Source organism: Dama dama, chromosome 22 (assembly GCF_033118175.1).
Source record: "Dama dama isolate Ldn47 chromosome 22, ASM3311817v1, whole genome shotgun sequence".
Taxonomy (NCBI): Eukaryota; Metazoa; Chordata; class Mammalia; order Artiodactyla; family Cervidae; genus Dama; species Dama dama.
Window position 1 is genome coordinate 31,198,449 of NC_083702.1, and position 20,363 is coordinate 31,218,811.

The window sequence follows — 20,363 nt, forward strand, 5'->3', positions numbered from 1 at the left end:
ATTCATTTATGTATCCCAACATATAAAAACCTGGCAAAACTATTTTGAGGAAAAAAAAAAAAACAAACCCAACCAATATCCCTCATGATAAATGTAAAAACCCTAACAAATAAACTGTAGCAACATATAGCATGGAAGACAAACCATGATCATATGTGGCTTAGTCCAGTATGCGTGGTTACTTTATCATTTGAAAAATCAATCAGTGAACATCAGCAGAAGCACCTTAACAGAAATATAAGTTACAACTGATGCAGAAAAAAAGTCTGTCAATAAATTACAACAGCTACTCATGATTTTTAAAAAAGAAACCTCTGAGAAAGCAAAGCTTTCCACAGCAGCAAACTCACTCACTTGATAAAGTCTTATATAAAAAGTCTATATCAATTCTGTAATTAAGTACAAAAGATTATTTTTCCTCTAAAATCAGGAGCTAGATAAGGACTTCCTCTCACCACATTTATTCTGCATTTTACTAGAGATTCTCCCTAGTGCAATACAGCAAGAAAAATAAAAAAGAAAGCATAAAGTTTGAAAAGAACAAATATAACTGCCTGTATTTTCATATGGTATGTTTGTTTATATAGAAAATCCCAAAAAACTTACAGAGAAATAAGTTAAAGTAATTTTAATTATTTTTAATTGAATTTCCAAGGTAGCAAGATGCAAGGTCAATATACAAAACCAATTGCATTTATATAATGGTAGAACAATTGGAAAATAAAAATTTTAATACAATTCCATTTATAATAGCAATGGTAAACAAAAAAGCTAGTAATAATTTTTAGTAAAACATAAAAAACCTTTACGTTAAAATCTAAAAAATATTGCTACAAGAAATGAAAAATCTATAAAAGTAGAGAATGGACTGCAAGACTCAACATTTTTAAGATGTCATTTCTTCCCCCAAATTGTTCTGTTCATTCAGGGCAATCCCTATCAAAACCCCACCAGGAATTTTTTTTTTTTTCAGTAGAAACTGATAACCTGATTCTAACCTGCACATGGCAATGAAAAAGAACTAAACTCTCCAAAGTAGTCTTGGGAGAAAAACAAAGAAAACAAGCTATATAATCAAACACATGACTTCAAGACCTCCAAAGTTATAGTAATAAAGACAGAATAGTGATGACATAAAAGTCCATGAATAGATTAAAAGAATGGAAAACATAGAAGCAAGAAATAGATTATATTTAAACAGTCACTTGCTTTAATCTTTTACAAAGGTCCCAAAGCAATCCAATGAGAAATGGAAAGTCTATTCTGCAAATGGTGCTCAAACACATAGACGTACATTTGGGAAAAAAAGTAACTTGACACCAGCCGTATATACCAGCCACACAACTTCAAATGGATCACAGTCCTAAAATAAAAACTGAAACTATAAAGGTTCTAAAAATAAATAAAACAAGAGTATATGTGGGAAATATATTTTGAGGGACAGCAAAGATTTCTTAAGAGACAGGGCAGTAATTTTACATGAAAATATAATAAATTATACCACATTAAAATTAAATCTTCTGCTCATCAAAAGACCCTATTAAGTAAATGAGCTTGCAAGCCACAGACTGGGAAGGAAATATTCTTAAAACATGTGTCTAATGACATACTAGTGTCTAGTATATACAAAATATTGCTACAACTCAATAATAAAAATGCAATCCCATAAAAAGTGGGCAGGAAATATGAACCGGCACTTCACAAAGATAACAAATGGCCAATAAACTCATCAAAAGTGCTCAAGATCATTAGTCACCAGGGAAATGCAAATTAAAACCACAATGCGTTAGTAAACACCAGCATGGCTAAATTAGAAAATCAAGATCTTCAAATGGATGTGAAACCACTGGAATTCCCATATGCTGTTAGTGTGTGTAAAATAAACCACTGAGAAATGATTTGATAGTTTCTCACAAATATAAACATTTATGTACTTACCCACTGACCCGGCAATTCTACTCCTAGGTATGTACCCAAGAGAAATAAAACACAGATTCACACACAAACACACACACACACACACAAACCCTTGCACATGAATGTTTATAGCAGCTTGTTTTTTTCCATGATAGTCAAAATCTGGAGACAGTCCAGGAGTCTATTAACAAGAGAATGGAAAAACTGTAGCATATTTATGGAATATTTGTGGTATATAATGGAATATGACCCAAGAATCACAAGAACAAAATACAACTAAAACTACGTTATGGATGAGCCTCCAAAAATGCTCCTGACAGAAAGTAGTCTTAGAGAGAAGAGTTTACACTTGTATGTAGTTGTATGTAATTGTATGATTCAATCTACGTGAAGCTCTACAACAGGCAAATCTAATCTACAGTGAGAAAAAATCAGATTAGATGCTCCTCTACAGAGATGAAAAAAGGACTGATTAGTAAGGGGCACAAGAAAATTTTCAAGGATGATCGCAACACTTTAGATCATTACAGAGTTATACAGGTGTGTGCATTTAGTAAACTAAGATTTCTGTACTTTGGTATGTAAATTTTATCTCACAAAAAGAATTGCAAATATTTAACTTTAGTAAATAATGTGCATGCTGAAATAATCAGGAAGTGATGAATATCAATTCCTGGAACATACTTTAAGATGCATCAAAAAATTAGGATGAATTGGTGGATGAACAGAGGAAAGCAGATATTTGATAAAATAAATAGAAGAAAATAATAGAAGAATTTAGGTGGTAGGAAAATGAGTATTCATATAATTCTTTCCATTTTCTGTATGTCTGGTGGTGTTTATAATGTAATGTTGGGACAAAATTATTAGTTCTGTGTTCTAAAAATGTGTGACTCTTCTAGATCCAAATATTCCTCTCCTAAAGTAAATAAAAAGTTAGATAAGCTATAAGTCCTTATAATTCTTATAATTCTATAAGTCCTTCCAGAAACATGATCAGATTGTGCCCTCTGCCTTGTATCTACATAAAAATTTAGAGCAGGATTTTGACTCTAAATTCTCAAAATACTATTAAAATGCACATTTCCTTTCCAATCACATCTTATAACTCTTATATACTCATCAGTTTTTCAGAAACATTGTCCAGAGTATCAAATTCCCAATGTTACATTTATTTTTGCTGGTGCCTTTTCTGGGCATCTATATCAAAAGATTTCTCTGACAATATCTGCCTACCATGTTGAACCAAACCGCTTTCTATTAAGATAATTATGATTTGGACAAGGCTTTTAAATTAATTTTTAATTCTGACAACTTGTCTTTGTTTGATTACCTTTACCAAATCATATAACGTGATGCAACACAGAATTAAATAAACAGCACTTATCACTTATTCACTTCAAATTTTAATGCCTGCTGGATAGGCAAATAAAATAATAATTGCATGGTTTAATTATTCCTTTTCCTAATTGCAATATCAGTAGTTGATGTCATTTTCATCAAATAGCAATCAAACCAAATCCATAAACCTTAGAAAACTAAACATTCACGCAAACACATACAATCCTGCCTACCATTTTAGAGGACATGGAGGCCCCCGCAGCCCATGCATAATCCATGCTCTGTAATCTTCATCTCAGCTTTCTGTATGAAAGTGTCCACCAAGGAATGCAAGGATGGATCAGAGTATTATAACTATTGGGGATGAGTTCAATCATTTCAGCATAAAGCAGAATATGGAAAACTTTAGACAGTCTCTGATTTCCACAGGACAAGAAGGCAAGAGAGGCTTAGAAAAAATAACGCTAAGCAGGATGCCGAGGTGAGGGGCTGTGCCCTGGGGGCAGCTGTTGCTCAGGACAGTATAGTTGTCAGCATACAATGGAGCACACTCTGCTGCAAAGAGCCTCCCCCTGTGCCCCTATATCTGTCTGGACAGAAATCCCAAGAAGAGTGTGACATGCCCACAGTATCCATCATGAAAGACCTGGGTCTTTGGAAATGCCTCAAGACTCCCAAGCCAGAGGCAGAAATACACAGAAATAGCTGAGATGACTTGCTCATTAGATGTCCTCAGGGGACAGAGTTTTCACAGCCTAGAGCAATAAACAGCTGACTTCATCTCCACATTGAATGGGAGACTAAAGAGAATTAATTATTTTGGTTTTCCCATGCCTTCCAGTCCAACCAGTGCTGAGAGCATTTACTCTGAGGAAAAAGAAAATCAAATAGTTCTTTGGGGTGGGGGGGGAACAGCACTTGATCATACTCACCTAAAAGTAACTTAGGAAAATTTGATGTTTCAATATTATGATAATATACTATGGATGTGGTGGTAGCAACAAATCCCATCACCGCAGGCATGAAGAGGTGGAGGTGCCTCGACTCCCGCCGTCTACAGAGAGTGGTACAGTGTCAGTGACTACGGCTGAAGGTTCCAGACAGTTTCTCATTTTTGCTTCCAATTTTTTCCATTAAAATGCTCCCTTACCAATATTTAAAATGCAGAATGAGGTATTTTATATACAGAATGCTAAGAGAACAGATAAGGAAGACTACATTGAGTGCTCAGTCACTAAGTCGTGTCCAACTCTTTGTGGCCCCATGGACTATAGCCCGCCAGGCTCCTCTGTCCATGGGATTTCCCAGGCAAAATTGCTGGAGTGGTTTGCCATTTCCTTCTCCAAGGGATCTACCTGACTTAGGGATCAAACCCATGCCTCCTGCATTGGCAGGAAGATTTTTTACCAATGAGCCACTAGGGAAGCCCAAGGAAATATAATTCTGCTGAAAGGGTTTATCCTAACATGGAAGGTTGGATAAATACAGCTAAACAAGACATTACAATGCTTACAACAAAAGCAAATAGATAACTATTCCTATATTGAAAGGCAGAACTGCTGAAATAATTTAACCTAAAGCAAGTAAAAACAATAAACTGAATATGAACGCTATTGTATGTGAAAATACATTTATTCTTTTGATAGTTTTCCCAAACATTATGGTCTTCAATGAGCTTCCTTTGTGGCTCAGCTGGTAAAGAATCCTCCTGCAATGTGAGAGATCTGGGTTGGAGACCTGGGTTCGATCCCTGGGTTGGGAAGATCCCCTGGAGAAGGGAAGGGCTACCCACTCCAGTACTGTGGCCTAGAGAATTCCATGGACTGTATTAGTCCATGGAGTCACAAAGCGTCGAACGCGACTGACTGACTTTCACTCACTCACTCACTCATTCATGGTCTTCAATGATTTCTCCATGTTCATTAATTCATTCAACACACGTATATGTTTGTTGGTCCAGACACTGCCTTAGCTTGTGGGATACGACAATGAACAAGATAAGAAATAGTGTCTGTGATCACAAGTCTAGAATCCGCTGAGAACAACTGGAAACAGGAAATTATAACATAAGGGAAGGGACTGGGAATTCATGTAGAACTAGTGCCTGAAACAGAGAAAGCCCTGAAAGAAGTGACTTCTAAACTGAGACCTTAAGAATGAGGAACTGCTACTCAGAGGAAGGAGAGGAAGACTGTTCCGAGCAGAGAGTCTAGATATGTTCAAGAGTTGTGGTTGCTGTTGTTTAGTCGTCCAATTGTGTCAGACTCTTTTGCACCCACAGGGACTGTAGCCCACCAGACTCCACTGTCCATGGGGTCCTCCAGACAAGAATACTGGAATGGGGTTGCCATTTCCTCCTCCACCGGATCTTCCCGACCCAGGGATCGAACCCACGTCTCCTACATTGGTAGGCAGGTTCTTCACCACTGAGCCACCTGGGAAGCCCATACATTCAAGGGTACTTCAAGCAATTCAGTGTGACTGCAAGGACACGACACTTCATTCTGAGGGCAACAAAGAGCTTCAGTTAGATCAGAAATATGCCAGGACAATGTGCAGATAGCCCTCAATTCCATTTGTATTAAAAATGCCATACAGCTAAACATTTACATTTTCTCAAATGATTTAAATGGATTAGTACACAAATGATATTAAGAAGAAAGTAAGTAGTTTGAGAATGCGGGAAAGAGAAACAATTTGGGAAGGTCATTTCAGGAGAGGTATAGCTGACAATGGGAACTGAAATATAAAAGGGAATCCACTCATCAGGAAACTGGTGAAAGAACACTTAATAAGCAGGGAATAGAATGGGCAAAATTCTAAGCAGTTTAATGTCCCTTAAATAGAAAGTTTGAGTTTGAATATATTATGAAAGGCTTTATGTGTTGTGGTAAGGAGCTGAAATCTAATCTTGTAGAAAACACAAATACTTTAACAAGGAAGTGGGGCCATCAGATTAGGGTTTTAGAAACAGATTAATCTGGTACTAGTAGTATCGATAATGGAGTTGACAGGTAATACGTGTTTGAGGTGAGAGCAGAGACACAAAGGAAGGAAAGCAGTTAGGAAGCTATGGGGAGAGGCCAGATGAGAGATGATGAAAGCCCAAGTTAAGCTTTGGCAGCAGTAACATGGAGGAAATAATACCTTTGGAAAAGACTCTCAACATGGATAGGACTTTTAACAGTGTTTGAGTATGACTGTGACGGTGATGGCAATGGGGTGAATAATCCCCAGGGTGCTTGAGTAGATGATGGTATGACCAAATAAGATTTTGAGAGGAAAAGCCCATTGGAGAGAGGAAGCTAACACGTTTCAACAGGAATGTGTGGATTGTGAAGTTTCTAATAAATCTGCAAAAGAAGCTGTCTAACAGGCAAGTGTATGCAGAGATTTGGAGTTATGAATACAGGCAGGATAATGAAAATGGGATAATATTATGATCATGTAAGAGTTGGCTTACAAACCACCCACCACCTCCCAGAAACAGTTCAAATAATCAAAAAGAAAAAATAGAAAATAAATGTTTCATCAGTAAAAAATTTAAAATGCTTCTAATACTCTTTAATTATTAAAGAAAAGAAAGAATTTAAAAAATAATTAATATTTAGAAAATTTTTAAATAAGCATATTATCTGTGATGGCCTATATAATGCAGTTTAAAACCATACCCAGAAGAAAGTTTGTAATCTTAAACAAATTCAATAAGAAATTATTATAATAAATAAATTAAGTAGTCAATTCAAGATGTTAGAAAAAGAGTAACAAACAGCAGTAAGGAAGGCAGTAATGAAGGATTACTAAAGACAGCAGAAGCTACAGTGAGGTTTATATTTATAGCATTTCTTTTTTAGTGATCTTTAACCATACTAGTGCTTTTATTGATTCCTTTCATAGTGTTACGGCTCTCCTTACAAAGTGGTATAGGGTTTGAGTGGTGCCCCAAACCCTATTCTTTCCTTTAACCTCTACTATTTTTTGGAGAAGGGAATGGCGATCCAGACCAGTGTTCTTGCCTGGAGAATCCCATGGACAGAGGAGTCTGGCGGGCCACAGTCCACGGGGTCACAAAGAGTCGGACACGACTGAACAACTAATACTACACTACACTACTATTTTTAGAGAATAATTTGCAGACTTTAATATTCTGATATATATAATCAAATGGTAGATATATAGTATTGAAGCATATACATCCCATTATGGTAGAAAATCTTTAGTCAGGAAAGTTCAAGAGAAAACCAAAACCTATTTATCACAGAAAACAAACAATTTCAAAAAAGAGAAAATGATGGAAAATAAAAACCTAAAGGAAAACACAATAATAGTGATTTTAATGCACACTTCTATAATTTGAAGAATTAAATAGTAAAAAATAATCAACACAAGAACTTCAGTAATCCAATCAGTAAATTCAATAAAAGTTTGTCTTCTAAAAAGAATATATATTAGTTCTTAATGCTTGTTAATTTTATTAATTAACCAAATATTTGACTGTCTTGAAAATGCTAATAAATTCCCAAAGGTATTCATTTAATGAATGACATGCTTTAGTAATAAACTAATCAAATTATATGAAAAGCAAACTAAAAATGATTCCTAGGCCTAGGAGTGTTTCTCCACCAGAATGACAAATTATATAGGCAGAAGTAAAAAAGAGAACACTTCTTATGAAAACCTGTGTAAAATAGGATGTTTCAAAAGAAAAATTAATAGCTTTAATATTTGTATTACTATTAATAAAAAAAATCCAATATTCAATTAGGAAAGTCTTTGCATTATTTCACTTTACAGGGAAACTACAGTAAACATCTGTGCTATTTTAAGTAAAAAATAGTTCATAAAGTTTTGTTTTAAAAAAAAAGAAGGAAAGAAGGAAGGCATAATCAGTAGGGTCTTAATATAATAAGTGTGTTAAAGAAGAAAAAATACCCACGAAAGTGTCATTAATGTTCTTTAGCATTCTTGTAGAAGCAGCTTCCAGGCTAGGACAAGATAAGAGAGAAACCAAACTAAATCTTCCAGTTATTCAGAAATACTGGAAGATGTCTTCCCCCCCGCCCCCACTCTTGCCTTAACAAGACCCTAGCTTGCAGGGATCTTAGTTCCCTGACCAGGGATCGAACCCATGCCCCCAGCATTGGAATGCAAAGTCTTAACCACTGGACCATCACAGAAGTCCCTGAAAGACATCTTTTTAGGAGTTCTGTATGAAAAGGGCAAGGATAAGAGTCTGTAGCTAAAGAACAGGAGAGGGTACACAAGATCAAGAGGGTACTTCTGCTTGTTTTAAGCATGGGTCTCTTGCATCACTACCGCTGTGAAACAGGTTTCCCCCATAAGTACATGTCCTCAGCCTCTGTCCTAAAGTCTCTGAACCTACACATTAAACATGAGGCTGGAAAGGAGGAGCATAGGACTCATGAGACTTCTACTACCTTCCACTTTATACAAACACATAACAACATGGAGAGTCAGCCCATATGGTAATGGAATTAAAAAATGAAGACTAAAATTGGCTATGCTAATAAAACATAATACCAATATGCCAAAGAGTTGTAAGCAATTCTCAATAAAACAATGGCTGATAAGCTTCTAAATGCTTGGAGAGACTTAGGGTCTTTAATTTTCCTTTTAATCAGAAACTAAGATGTGCACATGTATGCAAAGAACTGTCATAAAACATTACAAAATAGATGGCTCCATGACAAAAGTCTCCAAGTTTCACTCCTTGTTAATTACAACAGAAAAACATAAACAGATGTCAGGGGAGGTTCTTATTAGATGAGAAGAAAATGAGTTTTGAAGCTTTCATTTCGTAGACTTCAAAGATCTTTTTCTATCAATTCTTCAATGAAAGATACACCATTTAGCATAATAATCGAAGTTTTCCTATTACTTGAGTTTATTTTCTATTATGTAATAAAAATATTATCATGCATTATGTTCAGCTTTATAAATAGAATTCATTACATTCTAACTGCTTAATATAAACTTCTTTAATAAGAAAGACAAAATTCCTTTAAAAATGGGGGTTTTATCACAAATCATGATTTTGAAATAACTATGTACTCTGCCTCAATTTGTAGTCATATCCTCATTGACTCTCAGACTCTTTTAATGCCTGCCTCATCTATCTCTGCAGTTTTACAAAATAAATCAAAATATCTGAGAACTGGTTATATATTTATACATAAATATATTAGACTTGGATGGCAAGATCAAAACAGTCAATCCTAAAGAAAATCAACCTTGAACATTCATTGGAAGGACTGATGCTGCAGCTGAAGCTCCAATACTTTGGCCACCTGATGCAAAGAGCCAACTCGTTGGAAAGGACCCTGATGCTCTTAAAGACTGAGGGCAGGAGGAGAAAGGGGCGACAGAGGATGAGAAGGTTAGATAACATCACCAACTCACTGGGTGTGAATCTGAGCAAATTCTGAGAGATAATGAAGGACGGGGGAACCTGGCATGCTGCAGACCATGGGGTCGCAAGGAGTAGGACATGACTTAGCGACTGAACAACAAATACGCCAGTTAGAGCTCTATGTTAATATAGACAATCGTTCTTACCATTTATATTTGTTTTGAAAAATAAGATAATCATTGAGGTGTTTAAATGGAGAAAACTTTCTGCCAGCGCTATGTAGATAAAGAAACAGAAAGCATAGCAGTGATCACAGACCCCAGGGATCTGAACTTGTGTTAGCAGAGAAAGGATACAGTACTGAACACAGGACAATATGCATGTTTACTGCATAAAATGGGTGACTGCTGTGGCGCCTAATACGTTATAACCAAAAAGTTAAGGCTGGTACGCTCTTAGCTACTATCCATATCAACATGTCCACTAGGATAGCGTTATCCCATAAACTAAGTGGAGTCACTTACGAATCTGAAACAATGCCTTCCGCTATTTCACAAACATGCACAAACAGGAGGGCAAATGTAAGGATCCATCTCAGGTTGTGTCCAGGAAAATGAAGCCATGTGTTGTGATGAATTTGTACCTTCGAGCTTTGACTCCCCCACCCTGAAAAAAAGAGGAAAAGGTAAGGAAATAAGGAATCAACTATAATCACGGAAATAATTTACATTGTGATATGCTTTGCGGGTAGGGGAGAGGGGGTCCTGAAACCTTATTTCTTTCCAGGGTAGCAACAGAAATCCTTCTCTATTTTTGTCATGCTAGAAAAAAAAAAAAAGAATAATTTCAAAGGATTTTTCCAAGCTTGCCTAAGTTAATACATCAACTTTGTTGTCTAGCTCAGGAATAACAAACTCTGGGTGACAACCTGGTTATTTAATGCTCATCACAATTCTTATTGACAGATCTCATTCATTCGAAAGAAAAATAAATTAGTGATGATGTTAATAAAAGCAATTCAAAGTCTCAAATCTTTTAAAAGATGGGATCTGTGGGAGGCCTAGCCAAAAAAATACAATGGCCACACTTGGTGACAAGATACAGGGCCCACTCGCTATGTCAACTCTTACCCACATGCATGTCATGGAACAAAAATGATAACCTACGACTCAGCTGGCACCATTCAGCAATACTACTGATATTTTCTGAAAGAAAGCTAAAGCTTTGTTCATTGATGAGACTTTAAGGAGGCTCAAGAACATTACAGGTTCACCTTTAGCTCTTCATTGAAGAAAAAAATTAAGTCACCAGATTATATGTTAGAAAATTTTGTTGGTTTCCCCTCAAAAACAGCATAATGCCAACTCATATATGACATGCTAAGACAAGACCCTACTGTGTCTCTTCTCACCATTGTTTTTTGTTTTTTTTTCCCTCAACTTTTCAAATATAGAGAAGTCCCATAAACTTCAAGAATGAACAGGGTTGGGAGGGGTATGAGTGCTAAAAGTACTGAAAGAAGATATTTCTGTCTCTGGACAAAATGGACTCCTGAAGCATTCTTTGAAAAGAATACTGATTCACCTCTAAATTATTCCGAAAAGAACTTCATTATTTGAAAATTAGTTACATTTAACATATTCTACTATAATTTATGCTATTAAACTCTTGCAGGCAGGCTTTGGCCTTCTTTGCATCACTGTATTTTCCTTATACCTGATACTTCTTTGAGATTTATTTGTGGTTTCTCACTAACCCAAATAGCCAACATTATAAATAGTCTGCATTTTTAGCCATTTCTCTTTGACAATGGTAGTTTCAATTCCATTGATTCAAATACCCTTTTGCAAGCTTCTGTGTTCCATGCTAGAGATGCAAACAACACTGCCATAACAACTGCTCTTAGTAAGTTAACTGGATGTCAAAAAGGAATTATTAACCATAGAAATACAATAAAAAATAATGCTCTACTTTGGGCTTAAGGGCATTCTTTTTTTCTAATGGAGAAGAAAAGAGTGGCTTTATTTCTTTGCCAGGCAAAGAGGGAACACAGTAGGCTAGAGCCTCAAAAATTGTGTCCAGAGGACATTCTTAATGTGTTACAAATTTGTCACCACACATTCAACAATAAGTGTATGGCCACTCTGGTCCCAATATATTTTATGTCTATGCATTTGTTTGCAGTGAATAATTACATACCAAGAGTTATGTTAGCCTCTACATAATGTATGTCACATAACTGAAACCCTTTGGTCACTGTTAGAATGCCAGGCTCATAGTAATCTCTATATTAAGATTTGTTCAATGAAGAAAAAGAAGCTTACAAATTATTTTTAAACCTTTCTTTAAAGCAGATCCTTAAATTATGCTGGATTTCTTAATCAGTCTGATCATTTCTCCATTATGAAAAAGGATAGGAAGAGAGGATGTGGGAAAAGTAAGTGGGTCAGGAAATGGTATTTATTGGATGAGATCCCTTAAAGTGACTTTGGTAATGTCAATAGATGTTTGTTACATTAGTCTATGCATTTTTATATATGAAAAAATATTTTATAATTTTAAAATGCTCTAAGGTCTATTTTGGTTGTTTTGGAAAAGTTACACAAATTATACATAAGTGCTCTAAATAACTGGATTTTGTGTGTATAAACATTCAAACTTTAAAATAGGCAAACTATATTGTTAACTTCTTGCTAAATAGTTTGCTCATGTACTCCTTTTACCTGAAACACACCCTACTTTTACATGCACTCTCTGTATCTTTCAAGTCCCCAAACATGTCTCTCTATGCATAGTCCCCACCAGCCTTGAGAATTAGTTGCTCCAGGGGGTTAAAGCTCAGGATAATCTGTTCCTGTATCTGTAAACGTGTTTACAAGGTGGTACAGGCATTTCTTTTGATTTTTTTACCTATTGTCTCACTGGAAAACTCCTGCGACTATTCCAAGCAGGTACTGTGTTTTACCCATTTTCCATTCTCTTCACCCAGCACAAAGAAAGCATGCAACAAATACTTTTGATCTATCTCTGATAATTTTTTCCCCTCTTTTTAGAAGCTGCTGCTACTTAAAGTCCATTTCTAAGAAGGCTTGTGGGGACTTTCCTGGCTGTCCAGTGGCTAAAACTCTGGGCTTTCAGTGCAGGGGCCTTGGGTTCGATCCACGGTCAGTGAACTAAGATCCTATATGCCTCATGGTTAAAAAAATAAATAGAATAAAAAAATAATAATTTTGTTATTTATCTATAGAATTTTGTTTTTCTTTAGTTGCTAAGCCATGTCCGACTCTTTGCAACCCCATGTACTGTATAGCCCACAAGGCTCCTCCGTCCATGGCATTTCCCAGGCAAGAATACTGGAGTGGGTTGACATTTCCTTCTCCAGGGGATCTTCCCCACCCAAGGAATGAACCCAAGTCTCCTACATTGACAGGCAGGAGCAAACAGGGAAGCTTACCTATAGAATATCAAGTGCCAAAAACATAAGTAATTGGAAAACAGAAAATATAACACTTGCTCATTCTTTTCCCATAAACTTACATGCTAGTTCTCACACTGGAGAAGCTACATCAATGTTACACCTAATCTCAAGCCATTAAAAAGTAACCATTAGGTGGTGAACTGTAGGACAGTATGTTACTTACCAATAAACAATATTGGGAAAGTGATAAACAGCAGGAAGACATGAGGAACCAGGTTGAGGGCATCCACAAAGCAGGGATTTTGTAACACACCATCATAGATATTATAGGAAGAAATGTTGTTACCGCAGAATGAAAGGCTCATTTCTTCTTATATAGTTCACTCTAAAAGGGAGAGAAAGGAAGAAAAGCCTCTTACTACAAAATTCTCCTTCATTAAATTATAGCCTTGGTGGTGGTGGTTTAGTTGCTAAGTCATGTCCAACTCTTGTGACCCCATGGACTGTGGCCCACCAGGCTCCTCTGTCTATGGGATTTTCCGGGCAAGAATACTGGAATGGGTTGCCATTTCCTGCTCCAGGGGATCTTCTGGACTCAGGAATCGAACCCAGGTCTACTGCATTGCAGGCAGACTCCTGCATTGCAGGCAGATTCTTTACCAACCGAGCTATGATGGATATAGCCTTAAAGAGGCTTTATTTCATAAAATCAACCCCCTTTATCTTTGTAGCTGAAGAAATAGGAAACTTTTATGGTCAAAGTTTAACAGTTACTTAGAAAGGGCTTATACATCCCATAAGGTCCACTTGTCAATAGTTTTTTTCCTGATTAAAATATTCCATTTTAATTTGGAAAATACATTATAACTGATATCTACCAACAGTGCTACCTCCAAGGAGTGTTTGTCTAAATAAATTATCAAGAACCAAAAATGGTTGTTTATCCAGGAAAAGGAGGGGGAAGATGAAACTGACTGAAGAGTCAAAACGCTACAATATCAAATCCTTTCCCACAGTCATTCATTGAAAATGCTTTCACAAACAGCTTCAGCTGAACACAATTTACTGTAGCATTTCATTCACTGCAGGAAATAGTAATACCAAGGGAGCAATGTGGAGGCCACCAGCATACAGCCTTTCTCTGAACAACAGTAAAATCAAGTGTTTAAGACCAATTAAATATAATTCAAATGACAAGATAATGAAACTACACAGCTCCCAGAATCAGACAATATTTTTACATGAAACACACTCTACTCAAGTTTGGAAACAAAGGATGCCTTTTTATTGGAAGGCTGTATTCCATCAGAGGGGAGGTGGACAAGCTGGGGGAAGAAGCGGAGGTCTTCTTAGCCGTCGTGGGAGACGGAGCTTCTACTCCGGCTTGGTGGAGATGAGAGGCATGACAAACTCTGACTTACATTTTAAATGAATTCTTACTGTTGTGCTGAAACAGACAGTCTAAAAAGCAAGGGTCTATTTCATCCAAAAAAACTACTGTAAAATGCCACCAAGAGTTTTAGCATTCAGAAAACTTCTTTATAATGCCTACCATTTATTTGTTGCTATTGTTGTTTAGTCGCTCAGTCGTGTCTGACTCGTGGTGACCCCATGGACCGCAGCACACCATGGACAGAGCAGTCCCCCGCATGGACTGCAGCACTATTTATTTAGCACCTACTAAATTCTGCGAACTTTGCATACACCGTTTAAGCCCTCAGAACAATGAAGCAGTATCTGTGGAGCTCTTCGAATTTTACAGATGATGATCTGGGTGTTCAGATGGGTTCAGTAACTTCCCAACCAGTAGAGTAGCCGGAAGCCATACCCACATGTGTCTGACTATAAGCCATGTTCATTCCACTCCATCATATAGCTCCCGACTTATATTTTTTAAAGAAACTTCTTATCTATTCATATTAAAATAAGTAGTATTTTATGATTTCAACCTCCCTGGACTTTGTTTCTTTTCCATATTTATGTCACCCTGGATTCTGAATTAGATTATTCAAGGTTGGCAACAATTTGGATAACTAAAGTAGCACCTCTTCTCTCTTCCCTTTCATTCATAATTGATTTAGCAATGGCCAGGAATCATATAGCTTCCTAGAAAAAAACAAAGGGTATTACACAGAAAAGATAGGCAACAGTAGGCAAACTATTGGAGAAACCAAATTTTAAACAAAATTTTTATAAAACATATGAATAGAACTAGTTAGAAAGTCTGTGTGTTGACAGTCTGTCAACAGTCATATGGAATTCTTCTCATACATTATTTCTGGAAATACTTTTTTATACGCTCTCTAGTTGAGACCTTTTTTCATCTTTTTAAAAAAATGTTATATTAAAAAAAACCCCTCAAGATCAGCTTATACACTTGCCAAACCTTACCAACTGTTAAGATTCGAAGCTTAATAAGAGAATCAAAAGGACTTGAGGTTTTTAAACTATCAATAAAATGGAAGTTCTGAGTTTTATAATTATATGTTAGATATTTCTGATAAAAATAGAGGAAACAGAAACTGGAAAAAATAGCTTGTAATGGAATTTTTAAGACTATTTCCTTTACTTAATAGAAATGATAAAAGGAAACTTTAAGCTCACTTAATTGAAAGGCATGCATAAACTGTTTCCTAGAACTAACTGGGAAATTCTTTTTGCTTTATTTTTTTCTTTGCTTACTTTTTTTTTTCTCGTTGCATGTGCATGCTCAGTCGTGTCTGACTCTTGTGACCCCATGAACTGTAGCCCGCCAGGCTTCTCTGTTCATGGGATTTCCCAGGCAAGAATACTAGAATAGGTTGCCATTTCCTTCTCCAGGGGATCTTCCTGACCCAAGAATCAAATCTCCTGCATCTCCTGCACTGCAAGTGGATTCTTTACCTCTTGAGCCATTGGGGTTTCCCATTTTTCTTAAACTAATTTTATAATGTTATTGAAAGCTATAGTATTTCAGTGCTATATTTCAGTGCTATATTCAATGCTAAGACTTGATATTTCATCATGATCATTAAGGCAGCTGCTAAACCATAATCTGAATTTGCAAAACATATATATAACATATATATATATATATATATATATATATATATATATATATATATATATATATATACTTAATTAGCTTAGCACTGCCTGCCTGTTGTCTAATCAATCCTGAAACCTACCAATTAAGTAACCTCTGGATAAATCTGTATAACTGTGCAAAGAAAATATCAGAGAAACACAATAACCTGAAAAAATCCAAGAACATTTTTAGCGATGCACTTGATGTCTGGGACTTCAGGCATGAATTAAGTGTAAAAATATTTATTGATGCTGACCATGCCCTGAGCACCAGGAATTCAACGGTGCCCATGGCAGAAACAGTCCTTATGGTCTTAGGCTGCATAAATCAGACTAGACAAAACCCAAATGGTCTTGGTATAACGTAAAGGTTATGATTCAAAAGACTGGGAAATACATAATAATAATACATCATCTCATTAAAGTGCATATGGGTAGAGGAAAAACTTTAGAATGATGTTTTCCTTCTGCCATAATCTTAAACCTCACATTTCCCCTTGGCTCCCAACCTGCTCACTGTCTCTCACGGCATCTCTCCTTTTGCTTTTTCCTCTGCCTCTTCTTTCATCCTCTTCCCCTTGCCCCTTAGTCCCCCCTCCTCTAGACACCTAGCCTGCACGTGGCACACTCTTAACAGCCAACTCTTCTTAGAACTCAGCATGAATAAAGACAGGGAAAAAGTAAACTTATTCTAGACCTGTTGACATTATTTGTGTTCACCTGAGGCATTTTATTCAATCAGGATTTTAAAACTAATTCTTAAATCTCCAACTGTCATTCAGGGTTTCCCTCCAGGAACCCAGGTTAAGTTGGGGATACTTTGGGAAGGTATAAATTGCTGCTCTCCCCAGATAAATCACGTGACACCCTACAGCCCCGCCCCTTCCAGCTTTCTAGTTCAGCCAACACTGACAGGCCCCAGCATCAAAGAGGAGAGAGAGGGAAGCAGGCCAGAGAAGAAGACAGGACATTCTTCTCCCCACAAACATAAATCCACAGAAGGACGTTCAAGTGTTTATGACAGTTGATAGGGTTGGAGAATTTGCCCGAGTGAACTTGAAACACAAACACCAAAAGTGAAACTCTGATTACAATAATGGTCTGTAGAACAGAACTTTCTACAAGTCTTGGCGACCAAATTTATGATTTCATGGATACTACTCTCAGTGTTCTGATGCCTTGAAATGCATCTTATAAAGTTCCACACCCTCAGGACTGAAAACATTTGGATGCAGTTGATGAATATAAAGTAAAGTGAAAACTAGCACTCTTCACTGTTCACCCAGCAAACAGTATCAGTTCTGACAGAAGAGTAATCACAGAGAATTTAACAAGCTGGGGACCCCTGAAGAAAGCACACTAAATGCAATATAAAAGCTTTCATTCTCACACACAAAATAACTCATCCTTTACCTATTCAGAGATTAACCAAATTACACTGTGAGACAGAAACACGACATTTCAAAGAACTCATTCAGGGCTTTATCATCATCTCAGGTATGCTCAGGATCGGATCACTTAGGAAAACCAATGTTAATATTTAATAATAAGTTATTTGAAGTTATTCAGTCCATGGTTTATAAAACACGAATTAAAAGATATCGGTCTAGTTATCTATGAACTACAGAACCAAGCAGGAAATCATTAGCAACAAGGACAGACATCTGATTAAGTGTCTGATCTCAACGCACCCATCCAAGTTCTGTTGCACACCAAAGGAAATGTTGGAGCTACTAAGTAGATAAGATTCCTTACACAGACACTCCAGTGACTTTTTTTTTTTAAATCGCAATCTGTAGAAATAAAGCAACAAATAGATACCTTGGGCAATGGCTTGACGTTGCTTCAAACCCCCACTGGTGCACTTGCTTTACCTTCAAAACACCAGCTTCCTACTCTGTCTTTAAGTATAAATTTCAAAGCCGGACGCAGAACTCCTACAAAGCAAAGAAGGACAGAAATTAAGCAGAAAGTTACTTCGTGAACAAGACGGGAAATAGCTAAAAGGAAAAACAAAACACAATTGTATTAACTCCTCGCACTCTATCCACTTGGTTTAAGCAGGAGCCGGCCAGAGTTTTGTTAAGTCCAGCTGGAAACCTGATCCCCACGCCCTCTCTTCCCCAGGGCTGGGGCCCGGTCGCTTCGATCCTAGAAATAGCGACGGCGAAGCGCTGCGAGAGCACGCGGGAGCCTTCCGCTTGCTGTTAGATCAAAATCGACAACTGAGGGTTATCCTTGAAACTCTTGAAATGAGATTTATGAAAAAGACACGGACTCACTCACCCCGAAGCCAGCGCTTTCCTTCCCCCGGCCGAAGCGCGCCGGGCGCCGAGCGGATTATTTTTAGGGCGGTGGGTGATCAGCTGCTGCCTCCTATCGAGTTTCTGGATTGCACACACTGCTCTGGGCTGGGGCGGACGCGGCCACTCCAAGGCAGGAAACTGAGCAGAAGCCCCGAGCGCAATGCCTGGGACTGGAGACCCTCCCCACCCCCGCTCGGCCCAGCCGTCCGCGCCCGAGCCACAAACTTGGGGCGCGCCTGACAAGGACTTTACGAGTGATGTGCGCCCCCCGCAACTCATTAGACACTGAAACTTACAACCTACGATTCCGTTATCCCCAGATAACGGGGGTGGGGGAAATCACTAACCTTAGTATACCCAAAGTCACTTGCACTTGTAATTTCCCCACCCCCTAGGCTCTGCATGTGCCCTTTTAGCAACCACGTAAGGAAGCGGATTTGGGGGTTTCACTATTTCCCCTCCTGAGCTGATCGGGAAAATGAAGGGCTCATTTCACCCGGAGCAGCCGGCTGCCGGGCTGGATTCGTGCTGTGAGAATGTCTCCCCTTGCGGGGCGGGCTCCAGCTGAATAATTAGGGAAACTTGGTGTTCTTTGCTCGGCACCGCGCTCCCAAAAGGGGACCCTTAACACCTGCCCCCCGAAACTGGGGCTTTTCCTTCCACTGTTTTACAGACAGTTATCCTCACTCTTGCCCTCCCTCCCCCAGAGAGATCGCAAAGTCTCAAGGCGATCACGTGTTTAAAATACACTCACCCCACAAGATCTAAACCCCCCCCCCCGCCCCCACTTCTTTATGCAAGCGGTAAACTTTGTCCCAGGCAACTATTGTAATTAACACTCGCTTTTATCAGGGGTCATCGAGCTGTCAACTTGAAATAACCATTGTTTTCGTCCACTGTTTTGATCTGATAAAGGATGGTCAGCCCTGGGTGGGAGGTGGTGGGTGTGGGGGAGGGAGCTGGGGCCTCCAGGGCTCTGTGCGCAACCCCCGAGGGGCAGAGCTCCAGGGCTGCGGGCAGCTGGAGCTGGTCCCCAGACCCGAACCCCAAACCCTGGCGACCGCTCCGACTCTGGAGCAGAGCGTCCTCTTTCCTGCCAGCCCCGGGCTTTCCCTCCGGGCGCCTCGGCTCGGAAGGTCGTTGCATCCCCTAGTGAGGCCTGGCCTCCGCCGGCGATTGAATCTGGAAGCCGCGGCCGCTAGGAGTCTGCGAGAACTCGAGGGGCGGCGCCCGGGAGGGCTCCAGAGACTCCGGTCCCGCGGACTTTGAAAGCTCGGCTAGCTCAGCCTGAAGCTGTTAGCCCAGACGCAGGCGCAGGGAGAGAGCGCGCTTCCAGGATGGGATCCGGGGAGTGTGGCTGGAACCCAGGGACCCCGTCAAGAAGCCACTAGAGGGACCAGAGGCTCCCAGCGCATCTAGGGAGAGCGAATTGGAATTGAGGGGTGCAGATAGTCCCAAGAGACAGACTCTTGAGTGTGACCACACAAAATCAAGTTGACTATCTATATATATAGAGAGAGCAAGATCAAACCAGTCAATCCTAAAGGAAATCAACGCTGAATACTCATTGAAGGGACTGATGCTGAAGCTCCAGTACCTTGGCCACTTGATGCAAACAGCCAACTCATTAGAAAAGATTCTGATGCTGGGAAAGATTGAAGGCAAAAGGAGAAGAGGGAGACAGAGAATGAGTTGTTGGATAACATTACTGATTCAATGTACATGAATATGGACAAATTTCAGAAGTTAGTGAGGGACAGGGAGGTCTGGCGTGCTGTAGTCCGTGGGATTGCAAAGTGTTGGACACGACTTAGCGACTAAACAACAAATATATATATATGCATATATATATATGCATGCTCACGCTAAGTTACTTCAGTCATATCCAAGTCTTTGCCACCCTATGGACTGTAGCCCATTGTGGTTCCTCTGTCCGTGTGATTCT

The 20,363-nt window shown here is 38.5% G+C and overlaps 1 protein-coding gene across 3 annotated transcripts in view; it reads right to left on the reverse strand.

Moving 5' to 3' along the window:
* The window catches only part of ABCC9 (ATP binding cassette subfamily C member 9), a 149,342-nt gene extending 130,434 nt beyond the window's left edge, over window positions 1–18,908 (reverse strand). For 2 of the 3 annotated variants that reach the window (XM_061125119.1, XM_061125117.1), the window contains exons 1-5: window positions 18,399–18,908; window positions 17,934–18,049; window positions 13,270–13,431; window positions 10,153–10,294; window positions 4,191–4,312 (exon numbers count right to left, since the gene is read on the reverse strand). In XM_061125119.1, coding sequence (XP_060981102.1) covers window positions 4,191–4,312; window positions 10,153–10,294; window positions 13,270–13,411 — 406 coding nt within the window. In that variant the 5' untranslated portion in view covers window positions 13,412–13,431; window positions 17,934–18,049; window positions 18,399–18,908. Of the gene's footprint in view, window positions 1–4,190; window positions 4,313–10,152; window positions 10,295–13,269; window positions 13,432–17,933; window positions 18,050–18,154; window positions 18,350–18,398 lie in introns of those variants that run through there. The other variant, XM_061125118.1, reaches the window with a different exon arrangement.
* Between the last annotated feature and the right edge of the window lie 1,455 nt (window positions 18,909–20,363).